Source organism: Nicotiana tabacum, chromosome 2 (assembly GCF_000715075.1).
Source record: "Nicotiana tabacum cultivar K326 chromosome 2, ASM71507v2, whole genome shotgun sequence".
Taxonomy (NCBI): Eukaryota; Viridiplantae; Streptophyta; class Magnoliopsida; order Solanales; family Solanaceae; genus Nicotiana; species Nicotiana tabacum.
In genome coordinates, this window is record NC_134081.1 from 63,572,316 (window position 1) to 63,585,861 (window position 13,546).

The following is a 13,546-nucleotide window of genomic DNA, read 5'->3' on the forward strand; positions in this document are numbered from 1 at the left end:
GATAGTAAGGTGTATAAAGTGTGTTAAAAGCGAGTAATATTTTAAGTAATTTAAGATAATTCTTAATTATGTGGATAATTGGGTAATTATTGGTTAATGGGGATTAACAAATTAATTAAAGAATTAAAGTGGTTAATTATGGGATAAGAATTAACTCCCTAACGTGGCAGCACCCCTAATCCCCATTATGACTCTTAAAACCATTTTGATAAGATTGCAAGATTAAGGGCTATGGGGCTAAGCCACCACATGTAGTGGGCCCCACACCCATTCAATATAAGGCTTCTCTACTTTAGCATATATCAAATACTAAAGTATGATATTCAAGAATTCAAGAACGTGAGCTTTCATGGATCTTCAAGAATTCAATAACGTGAGCTTCCATAGATATTCAAGAATTCAATAATGTGAGCTTCCATAGATCTTCAAGAATTCAATACCGTGATCTTTCATGGATCTTCAGGAATTCAAAATTGAGAGATTTCATAGCATCTTAAGCAACATGAGATTTTTAAGAGAGTACGATGCAATCTTTCTCAAGAATAACATACGAATTTTTCCCTATTCCGATCTTGCTGTCACGTGTGTTATCGCAATTGACGGGTGTTAGAGGGATTGCCAAGTGAATCGACTCAGGTATGTTAAGGCTATCCCTTATTTCCTTTTGGCATGATCCAAATGATACAAATGAAACAAGAAAAATATGCAACTTCCATAAATGACTCTATTCATAGAAATGCTAGAGATGCTTATATTCTTGATTCCCCATGTGTCCTATTATTCTATCATCTGTTCACGGGTCTCAAAAAATACGTAAGTTGATAAAGTTTATTTCAATCATTAATCAAAGGCATAATGGTCTTATGACGTTCCGAGAGATTTTATTACCGTAATTATTATGCATTTCATGCATTTATATATGTAAATTGACCCATGACTAGATGGTGTTATATACGCGTATATTATATGTATTTGGGATATGGGAAAAGGTTACAGTGTTATATGCGCACCACCACCTGATCAGCTGGTATACGTTGATGATTTGTCCACAATGGCCGAGATAATATGATGGGATTCCCTCAGAGGCTTGATGATGTTATGAACGCATATACCTATGCATGGTACAACATTTATATGCATATGCATGGCATTGTAAATATTATTGATTCATAGAGTTATTCAGATTTACATGTTGAGTCTTTTACTCCATGATTCTCATGTCTATTATTTACTGATTTTCATCCCTTACATACTCGGTACATTATTTGTACTGACATCCCTTTTGCCTGGGGACGCTGCGTTTCATGCCCGCAGGTCCCATTAGACAGGTTGAGAGTCCTCCATGTAGGCTATCAGTTCAGTGAAAGGTGTTGGTGTGCTCCATTTGCTCCGGAGTTGCTATTTGGTCAGTATGATTAGGACATGTATCGTTTGGTATGTCGGGGCTCTGTCCCGACCTTTATAAAAATTATGTATTCTTAGAGGCTTGTAGACATATGTCATGTGTACAGATACTTGTATGGCTTTGTCGGCCTATGTTTTGAGTTTACAAATGATCATGTTGGCCTTATAGGCCCGTATGTCATGTGTATAAGTTTTTATATCAGGATGGGTCGTACTACGTTGAGTATTCCCTTATGTTTATTCTGGTTAGCCCATGACGGCCCGTTTGGCCCATTTGCCGATGATAATACGATGAGAAAGATATGTTACGTTGGTACTTGGTTGAGTAAGGCACCTGGTGCCCGTCGTGGTCCATCGGTTTGGTTCGTGACAAGGATATCTGCTCCGCATATCATGCTCGATCTCTCAAGTCGCCTCCTTGACCAGCTGACCCTTCCATTGAACCTTTACCTATGCAATATCTTTCAATCTCAGCTTCCGAACCTGCTTATCCAAAAGGGCCACCGGCTCCTCATCGTAAGTCAAATTCTTGTCCAATTGTATCGAGCTGAAATCCAATACGTGTGACAGATCTGCATAGTACCTTTGAAGCATAGAAACATGAAACACCGGATGAACTCTCGATAAGCTAGGTAGCAAAGCAAGCCTGTAAGCCACCTCACAAACTCTCTCCAAAACCTCAAATCGACAAATATAAGAGGACTCAACTTTCCCTTCTTCCCGAACCTCACCACGCCTTTCATAGGTGAAACTCTGAGTAGGACCTTCTCATCTACCATGAATGCGACATCATGAGCCTTCTTATCAGCATAACCCTTATGCCTGGACTGTGCGGTGCGAAGCCTCTCCTAAATCAACTTCACGTTTTCCAAAGCATCTCAAACCAAATCCGTTTCCAATAATCTAGCCTCCCCAGGCTCAAACCAACCAACTAGAGAATGATATCGCCTCCCATATAAGGCCTCGTATGGAGCCATCTCGATGCTAGACTGGTAGTTGTTGTTATATGCAAACTCCGCTAACGATAGAAACTGATCCCACTGGCCTCTGAAATCAATAATGCAGGACCTCAACATATACTCCAAGATTTGAATGGTCTGCTTGGACTGACCGTGTGTCTGAGGATGAAATGTTGTACTCAACTCAATTTGCGTGTCCAACTCATGGTGTACAACTCTCTAGAAATGCGAGGTAAACTGAGTACCGCGATTCGAGATGACAGAAATAGGTACACCATGCAAGTGAAAAATCTCCAAGATGTAGATTCTGCTCTGAAGTGTAGGAAGTCATAACCTAATGAAATGCGCCAATTTGTTCAACCGATCCACAATGAGGCAAATGACATCAAACTTCTTCAAAGTCTATGGAAACCCTACCATGAAATCCATAGTGATATGCTCCCATTCCCACTCCGGTATATCAATCTTCTGAAGCAAGCAGCCCGGTCATTGATGCTCATACTTGACATTCTAGCAATTCAAAATTGTGCAACATGTCCAACAATGTCTTCTTCATTCTTCTCCACCAATAATGCTGCTTCAAATCACGATATATGTTTGTAGCACCTGGATGAATGGAATACCGTGAACTATGAGCCTTCTCAAGATTCAACTCTCTCAAGCCACCCACATTAGGAACATAGATCCGACCCTAAAGCCTCAATACCCTATCATCACCAATAGACGCCTCCTTAGCATCATCGTGCTACACCGTGTCCTTAAGGACATGCAAGTGGGGATCGTCATACTGACTCCCCTTAATATGCTCAAACCAGGACGATCGAGATGCAACACAAGCAAGGACTCTTCTTGACTCCAAATTATCTAACCTCATCAGTTTATTGGCCAATGCCTAAACATCCATCTCTAAAAGCCTCTCCACTTCTGGAATTACTGCTAAGCTCCCCATACTCTCTGCCCTTCTGCTCACGACGTTTGCAGCCACATTAGCATTTCCTATATGATAGAGAATAGTGATATTATAATACTTCAATAATGCTAACCATCTTCGCTGCCTCAAATTTAAATTTTTCTATTTCAATAAATGCAGAGACTCCGATGATCCGTATACACCTCACAAGACACACCATAAAGATAATGCCTCTAAATCTTAAGTGCGTGTACAATAACTGCCAACTCTAAATCATGGACCGGATAGTTCTTCTCATGGGGCTTCAACTGGCGCAACAAGAGTGACACAATAGCAGAGAGGCAGATTATGACTAATTATGAAGGTCTTAACACAAGCTAACACAAATGTGAGGCATCCACTACAGGGATTCAGGACAAAGTAAGTAAACATGTTCATGAGCATTCATGAGTCAATTCACTAACTGAATAAACCTTAAGAAGGTTCAGATTAATCAGGCTAGGAGTAGATAACTTTAGAATTGGTAGCATTAAGAGCAGTTAAATGCTAAAGAGACTAAAAGCATATAAAGTTGACAGAACGATGCCTAAACATAACTCAGAATCATATTGAACCATGGATTTAGAAGTAAGAACACATACAAGTTAGAGACACCTAAAGATGAAATTACAAAAGTCAAGTGACTTGCCAATTAAGCAAAAATGCATAAAATAACAGAAGTCCACAATATTCTGAATAACAAGTTCTCAGAACTAAATGGCCTTGGCTTTCAGCCGGCCAAAATCAGAGTATAGAATGCAATATCAGAGTAAAGCTTTAGATCTAATGAGGCTATAGTAAAAAAAATGTCCTCTAAAGGAAATGGGGGAAGGGTTTATATAGTGTCGAAATCGAACACATAGACATGGAAAACAAATTATTCAGATGCAAATAAGATAGAAAGAAAATTTTCAGGAATCAATTAGAAGCGATTTTAGAGCATAAATTAGAGATTCAGTAAATCAACAGGGAAACACACAAATAATACCAAAAATACCAAAATCGTTCAGAGTTATATTTAAGGTAAACAATAAAGTAAAAAATAGGGAAATATAAGGAAAAAAAGTAGTCAAACACAGGAAAGGAAAAATATCAAGTAAGAACCGGTAAGAAACAAATGGGAATTCAAACCCTAGTTGGCAAAAGTCGAAGATTGACAGAAATCTCGGCTAATCGGACCCATATAGCCATGGTTGTGAAGCATATGGATGAGATACATGTCCAGATTCAAGTAGTCAAGAGGAAATGGTCGAAATCTGAGGTGTAGTACTTGCCATGTTTAGGCAAGTACTAAGAGGTAACATAGAATCGTAGGAGATGGTGGTATAATACACAAAAGGTAAGAAAATCATGGAAAAATCCATGATTGAGACAGATTCGGAGAGGGTTTTTGAGAGGCAGCGGGTTAAGGTTTTCAGAGAGAAGAGAATAGAGAGGCGGCGAGTTTGGAGGGAATGGGGTTAGGGTTTAGGGTTGAATGATATAAGGAAAGGAGGGAGTCGTTTGTGAGCTGTTGATCATTTTTTTATCAACGGATGGGATTTGAGAAGGTGTTGGGTCGGGTTTGGGCTAGGTTGGGTCATTTAGGATTGGACTGGGGTTATTGGGCCAAGGTCTGGGTAGTCAGGTCCGAAATTAGGAGGAATTTAGGGCTAGATTCTAAATACATAATTTTAATCAAATAAATAATTTATAGAAGTAATAAATAAATAACAAAAATATCATTTGTGCATGCAAATGATTAAAAATAATTATTTAACATTATAAAAATATAAAAAGTTATTTTTTGTATAAATAATATAATTATATATATACATATGGGCTATTATTGCAAAATGTGCAATTTAGCCTTAAAAATGCAAATGTAATTATACGAAATGCATTGAAAATATTTAAAACCGCATATTGGTATAAATGATAAGTTTGGATGATTAAATCATCATAAAAATAATTAGGTGGGTTGAGTGCCCGGTAACAAATCAATGCCAAAGTCAATATCCCTGTCGGGTGGCATGCCTGGAAGATCCGCTGGGAATACATCTGAATAGTCCCTCACTACCGAAACAAACTCGACGGTAGGAGTGTCAACATTAACAACCCTCACATAAGCCAGATACGCATCACACCCCTTCTCAACCATTCGTTGAGCTTTAAGAAATGAAACAACCCTACCAGGAACAAGATCCAAGGTACCTCTCTACTCTAGCCTTGGTAGACTTGGCATAGCCAACGTCACCATCTTGGAATGACAATCAAGGATATCGTGATAGGGCGACAACCAGTCCATGCCCAAAATAACATTGAAATCCACCATACTGAGCAATAATAAATCGGCTCTAGTCTCAAAACCACTAAGAACAATCAAACACGACCAATACACACGGTCAACAATAATAGAATCATCCACGGGTGTAGATACATAAACAAGTGAACTCAGAGAATCACGGGATACACCCAAATATGAAGCAAAATAAGATGACACATACGAATAAGTGGAGCCTGGATCAAATAAGACTGATACATCTCTATGACAGACCAGAACAATACCTGTGATAACAGAATCTGATGCAACTGCCCTGTCATAGCAGGAATGGCATAATATCTGGTCTGACCTCCCCCTCTAGGGAAACCTCTACCTGTCCGACCTCCACTTCTAGCTGGTTGTGCAGGTAGGGTGGTAGCTGGTGCTGTAACCATTGCATGAGGACCCGGTAGAGCACGCAATTCCTGCGAAATATGTGCAGGCGTACCCATCCTGAATCTGCAACAATCTTTCACCACATGACGAGGGTCACAACACTCAAAAGAAGCTCTTGGGGGACGTCGCTGTTGCAATTGGCTCGGGCCTGATCGACTGGACTGATCACTGAAAGCACCTCGTACAAGAGGCACACTAGACACAAGTGGTTCATAATAAGGATCCTAGGGCTTAGTAGTGGCCAGAGCACTGTTGGTGGCTGGAAGTGCTGAATGAATAGGGCGACCCATATAACCCCTGCCCTGACGAGCTACCGCTGGGGAACGAGTACCATTGTAAGTGCCAGACTCTCGATACCTCTTGGCCTCTCTCTCTTCTCTCTCTCGAGTCAACATACCCTTCAACCTCCTAGCAATCCCTACTACCTGCTAGTATGCAATATCCATCTCCAACTCTCGGGTCATGCTCAATCTGATATTGTTATTGAGCCCCTCAATAAATCTACGAACCCACTCTCGAACAGTAGCAACCAAGGCTGGTGCGTGCCTGGCCAAATCAATTAATCGAACCGCATACTCTGACACGGTCATAGGACCCTAGCGCAACTACTCAAACTCTACACGCCATGCATCTCAGCGACTCTGGGGAACATACTCTCTCAAGAACATATATGAGAATTGAGTCAAAGTGAGTGAAGCTGCCTCAGCCGGACTATCCAACTCGTATGCGCGCCACCACTAATAAGCCGCTCATCTAAGCTGGAATATAGTGAAAGAAACACCACTAGTCTCTGCAACATCCATAGTATGGAGGATACGATGGCACTTCTCAAGAAAACCCCGGCATCCTTTGATGCCAAGCCACTGAAAGTAGGAGGATGGTACTTCTTGTACCTCTCGAGCCTGAGCTGCTCTGCGTCAAAAACTGCTGCCCTAAGCTCGAGCTGAACTGGAGCTACCGGCTGCATCAATATGACCTCTAGATCTTGGTCTACCTAAACCCATTGCTCTGGGGTACCGGCGATGGGAGTCTGTGCTCCTCCCCCGGCCTGAGATGTGGCAGGAGCAAGTGGTATCAATCCTGCATGAGCCAAGGTGCTGAACATGCTCAGAAACTGGGCTAGAGTCTCCTGGAGGGCTGGTGTAGTAACAGGCGTCTCAGGTGCCTGTCCTCTAACTAGAGCTACTGGTGGCTCCTCTGTAGCAGCTCGTGCGGGTGCTCTGGCTGCACCACGTAGACGTCCTCGGCCTCTACCTCGGCCCCGGCCTCTTGCGGCTCTAGCAGGCAGCATGGGTGTCTGGTCATCTGATCCAGCTGTACGTGTCCTCACCATCTGTGAGAGAATAGAAAGGCATAATTTTAGAATCCGTAGTCAAAATCTCGCACGATAAGGAATCAAAGAAGTGATGCTTTTCCTAACAGTTCCATAGCCTCCCGAAGATAAGTACAGACGTCTACGTGCTTATCTGCGAGACTCTAATAAAATTGCTTGTGACTCATAACACCTATGAACCTAGTGATCTGATAACAACTTGTCACGACCTCAATTTCCCTCCGTAGGATGTCGTGATGGCACCTAGTCTCAAAGACTAGGTAAGCCTAACAATTTGCGGAATAAATGAATAATAAATTGAACTCCAATATCAACACATGATATATAAATATAAAACTGCAAATCAATAATTACAACTCCCAAAACCTGGTAAAAATAATTCATAAGCTTCTAAGAGAAAATACTAAGTGTCTCTATATATAAAGTCGACATAGAATAAGGTAAACAACAAAATAAAGATAGAGGGGGACTCCGAGGTCTGCAGACGCTGGCAGATATACCTTGAATTCTCCACGTACAGTCCAACTCACTAGTATCTAGCCTAGTAGGAAGAACCTAGATCTGCACAAAAAGATGTGCAGAGTGTAGTATCAGTACGCCACAATTGTACCCAATAAGTGTCAAGCCTAACCTCGATAGAGTAGTGACGAGGTCATGTCAGGGCCCTACTGGTTTTAAAAGAAAAATAAGGCAGAAGATATAATAATATTTGAAATGACTGAAAATTTAAACGACGAGAAACTTCAGAAAATAATAGCTAAGCAATTAGAAGTAAACAATAGGGGCGCTCCTGAGGTACCGCCTCGTAGTCCTAAATGTAAATATGCAAGACATGGGGGATCTTCCGAGGTACCGCCTCGTAATCCCAATATAAATATGCAAGACAGGGGGATCTCTCGAGTAAACGCCTCGTAGTCCCAAAGTAAATATGCAGTACAAGGGGAATATCCCGAGGAACTGCCTCGTAGTCCCAAAGTAAATATGCAACAGATAATCGAACCAAAGGAACAACGCATTTACAGCAAGAAATCTTACAGTTAAAGATTTAATTCAAATCAAGGAAAGAAAGTAATTTAACTAAGCATGTTGCACAAATGTCAAGTAAGAGTTAAGGCATATAGACATGCGATACTAGGCTAATCATGATCACTACATATGCTAGGCAACTTTACGCATAATTGCCCCCAGACTGGCCCTTCTCCTCCTCACTTCTGCGGCCATTATTACGGCCCGCTAAGTGATTATGCAGTCGCATAATGGACCGCATAAACGCGCTTTTCCTCCAAAAATTTTCTTTTACTTTCCGGTGCATTGTTCAACCCAAAATGTTCGAACCACGGCTCGCAAGCTCGCCACAAAGATTTTATACCATCCTCAAACACGTAAGCCTACTCCGGCACCACGAAACCTTGAATTCACTTGAAACATTTACAGGGCTTTACACTGAAATGCTTCAAAATTTTCTGGGGTGTTACATGCTCCCCCGCTTAGGATCATTCATCCTCGAATGAGGGTCAAAATCCGTCATTAGCATTCAATGTGGTTCAACTGTTGGTTCACGCACACCAATAGTTTCAAAATTTGGCTAACTCCCTAAATTTCCAAAATTTTTGCCAGAGTCTCCCCTGTAACTGGCCTATCCACCTGCTAGAGTAACACCAAAATAATTCCTAATAACATATCCACAACTTGACAAAACATCACCATGTATAACAACGTCACTAATCTCATCATTATAGGCATTATACTATCAAGAGTGGTATTTGGACATGAGCTGCACTTATTTAAATCATAACACACAGAAGTACCTTTCAGATCACAATCATTTAACTATACACTCAAGTGGGAACATTTTATTTCCTTAACACTTTTGCCCCTCCATGTGGCCTCCTCGACTTACAGACTTCGCCATAACACATTAACGGAGACAATCTCAACTCCCGGACTTTTCTAACAAGGATAGCAAATAGTTGCTCCTCACAATCCCATTATTCCTTATCTTTACCTTATTAGACATGGACACATGAAACACCGCGTACACGGGGAACAATAATAGGGAAACATCATACTTCTCACAATCGCATAATCCATCGCATAACAGTTATGCAGTCGTATAACCGACTGCATAATTGCCCCCAGACTGGCCCTTCTCCTGCTCAGTTCTGCGGCCATTATGCGGCCCGCAGAGTGATTATGCGGTCGCATAATGGACCTCATAAATGTGCTTTTCCTCCAAAAATTTTCCTTTAATTTCCGATGCATTGTTCAACCCAAAAAGTTTGAACCGCGGCTCGCAAGCTCGCCACAAAGATTTTATACCATCCTCAAACACGTAAGCCTACTCCTGCATCACGAAACCTTGAATTCACTTGCAAAATTTACGAGGCTTTACACTGAAATACTTCAAAATTTTCGAGGGTGTTACAGGACCGCAGACCTGTCGTAGACCTGCACGGACAAGGGACACACGTGCTGCACGGACAACTCACGTGCTATAATAATAAAGTATGCTACAGGCGGGTAGCCCCGATCCACACTCATCCTCACAATCAGGCCCTCGGTCTCACTCAATCATAAACCTCTCAAGCCACTCGGGCATTTCAGTAAAACGGGGCATTCGACCCAAAACATTTATATGCATCAAAATAGAGTCATAAAACTGAGTTATGCGTTAAACAAGTATATACATGACTGAGTATGGATTTTCCATCGAAAAAAAAAGAGGATGGTAAAAAAAAGCCTCTAATGGTCCAAACAGCACTGGCGCAAGGCCCGAACATGGCATTCAGCCCAATTTATAGAAACTCTTTCTAAAACATATAAGTATCATATAGTTTCAACAAAATATGCAACTTTACAGTTGCTACGGGACGGACCAAGTCATAATCCCCAACAGTGCACACCCACACGCTCGTCACCTAGCATGTGGGTCACTAAAAATAGTAGAATGATACAAAATCCAGGGTTTCGTATACTCAGGACTAGATTTACAATCGTTACTTACCTCAAACCGATCAAATATCTACCTCGCAATGCTCTTGCCTCTGGACTCGGACTCCAAATGCTCCGAATCTATTCACAATCAGTACAATACCATCAATACGCGCTAATAGAATTAATTCCACAAAAAAAGCTATAAAATTAGACCAAAACCCGAAATTGGCTCAAACCCGGCCCCTGGGCCCACATCTCGAAATCTGACAAAATTTACAAAACTAGAAAGCTCATTCACTCACAAGTCTAACCATACAAAATTCATCAAAATCCGACATCGTTTGGTCCTTCAAATCCTTAAATTACTCTCCAAACATTCCAAGCCCTAACCCCTCATTTTCACTAATTATAATGATTAAACAACGGAAAATCACCATATATATAAGTATTAGGGATCAAGCAACTTACCTCAACAAAATCCCCTTGATTCCCTCTTCAAATCGCTCCCAAAAGCTCCAAAAACCGAATAGAAATAGTGAAGAATGCACCAAAATTCACGAAGTGTGCAATATATACCCTCTGCCCAGGCTCCTCGCACCTGCGGCCATTTACTCGCACCCGCGCGACCGTACCTCTGGTCCAGGGAACCGCACCTGCGCAACTCACTTACGCGCCCAGACTCCGTATCTGCGACAAACCCATCGCACCTGCGAAGGCACACATGCGGCAAACCCATCGCACCTGCGCGTTTCCTCTGCTTCTGCGAAGCCTGCCCAGCATTTCCCTTTTCCGCATCTGCGCCCCAGGTTTCGCACATGCGGGCTCGCAGATGCGACCTCCAACTCGCACCTGTGAATCTTGCCTGGCCCAGCGTTGCCCACACCTATGCACTCCCCATGCGCACCAGCGGCCTCGCACCTGCGAGGATTTCTTCCGTAGGTGCGGAAAGAGCAGTAGCAGCAGCTTCAGCTATATTTTCCAACTTCAACAGATCCGTTAACCATCCGGAATTACCCCGAGGCCCTCAGGACCTCAACCAAAAATTCCAACAAGTCATATATCAACATACCAACTTAGTCGAACCTTCGAATCACTCAAAATAACATCAAATCATCAAATTACCCTCGGATTCAAGCCTAAGAACTTCTAAAATTCCAAATTAGGCAACCGATGCCGAAATCAACCAAACCACGTCCGAATGACTTCAAATTTTTCACACACATCACAAATGACACTACGAACCTACTCCAACTTCCGAAATTCCATTCCGACCCCAATATCAAATTTTTCACTGCCGACCGAAATTGCCAAATTTCCAATTTCGCCAATTCAAGCCTAATTCTACCACATACCTCCAAATCACATTCCGGATGCACTTCTAAGTCCAAAATCATCTAACAGAGCTAACAGAACCATCAGAATTCAAATGCAAGATCGTTTACATATAGGTCAACATCCGGTTGACTTTTCCAACTTAAGTTTCTACTTAAGAGACTAAGTGTCTCAATTCACTCTGAAACCACTCCGGTGTCGAACCAACTAATCCGATATAACATAATATAGCTGAATAACACAAAAAGAAGTAGAAATAGGGAAAATAGGGCTATAACTTTCTAAACGACCGGCCGGATCATTACATCTGCACAATTAAATATATAGTGTAGTATGAGTACAATCGACCCTATGTACTACGTAAGTATCATGACTAACCTCTAAGAGGAAGTCACGAGATTTGATAAGTGTAGATTTTAACCACTTATTAGTACCGGTATAGGATGCACATCATTGACATACTGGATCTGGTGGTGAAAAAAGCTAAGGCACCCTTTCCAAAGCCTCCACACCCGTACCCTCAAAGGATTGCTAAGTTAAATGGTGAGAATCAATTCAAGAAGTTCATTCAAGTGATGAAAGGTCTATCTATTAGTGCACCATTGGTGGAAGCTTTGGAACAAATGCTCGCCTGTGCCAAGTTTATGAAAGATCTTGTGACCAAGAAGAGGTTGATGAAGTTTGAAAAAATCAAGGTCACTCATCGAGTGAGTGTAATTATTCATTCCATGGCTCCTAAGTTGGAGGATCCCGGTGCTTTCATAATTTCTTGTACTATTGGAAGTGCCGATTTTGCTAAAACTCTTTGTGATCTTAGGGCGAGTACCAATTTGATGCCCTATTTAGGGTTCAAAACTTTGGGGATTGGGAAACTAAGACCCACATATATGATATTGCAAATTGTCGATCGCACAATGAAGAGACCGTTGAGAGTGATTGAGAATGTCTTGGTCTGAGTTAATAAATTTATTCTTCTAGCGGACTTTGTGATTCTAGATTGTGAGGTTGAATTTGAAGTGCCTATCATTATTGGGAGGTCTTTCTAGATTTTGGGTTGGTGATGAACAAATGGTATTCCATGTGTGCAAGTCCATGTTGTCGCACCCCATTTTCTCCCGAAAGCGGGTTTCGATATGTGAAAACTCTTTTAAATGGGTATTAAAATAGAAGAGTCGCCACCTAATTATTTTTAAGGTGTGTTAGGGTATCTATTTTCAAATGACTCTGGTTTGACTAGTCTACGCCACCAAAGATTGGTAAGGGCTCAGATTACCTCAAAAAGAAGGTGTTAGGTACTCTTCGAGGTCTACAACTATGGTTCCCGACTGAATTTTAAAGCTATATGGGTTTATTGAATTATAGTTAATCATCCTAAGTGAGCGTGCAAATGAATTCATTATTAAAATAAAGGAACAAAGGTCCGGGTAAGAAATTAGTTATCGTAAGTGAAATGAGATAATTAGCCAAAAGATAATGCACAAATAATATAAAGAAATAATCTGGGAGAGTAGACTTCATTTACAGATAAACTAATTGGTACAACTATTTAGAGGCTACATGGTATAACATAGTTAAATCTAGATTCCCACAAACTAAAGTACATGGAACAATTAGACACAATGGGGGGGGGGGGGGTTCCTAAATTTGTAAGCCTAAAGGATCACCCCGTGCAACAAAATAATATTTCGCAACCCTTATAAGTACAAGGGTTGCTCATATTATCTAGCGGACACATACTATCATCTCTAGATACCCGATTACTATCTTTAAGTTTTTAACCTAAATTGCACTAATTCAATTCTATGTGATGCCCTACTTGTGCCTACCCATCCCATGCCTATGATCCAAGAGGATTGGACCTCTATGTAGGTAGTTCTAGACTCATCCTAGGTTGTTCAAAATTTAAAAAATCAGGCTTCAAGTAATATAAACAAAAA

At 41.2% G+C, this 13,546-nt stretch overlaps 1 protein-coding gene across 1 annotated transcript; it reads left to right on the forward strand.

Moving 5' to 3' along the window:
* The first annotated feature begins 12,052 nt into the window (after positions 1-12,052).
* LOC142166849 (uncharacterized) lies at positions 12,053-12,565 on the forward strand. The gene has a single exon (XM_075226367.1). It carries the CDS (start codon positions 12,053-12,055, stop codon positions 12,563-12,565), a length of 513 nt encoding a protein of 170 aa, XP_075082468.1.
* The last annotated feature ends 981 nt before the right edge of the window (positions 12,566-13,546 follow it).

Coding starts and splice junctions, on each gene's coding strand:
- LOC142166849 (XM_075226367.1), top strand. CDS start 12,053: ATGCACATCATTGACATACTGGATCTGGTGGTGAAAAAAGCTAAGGCA.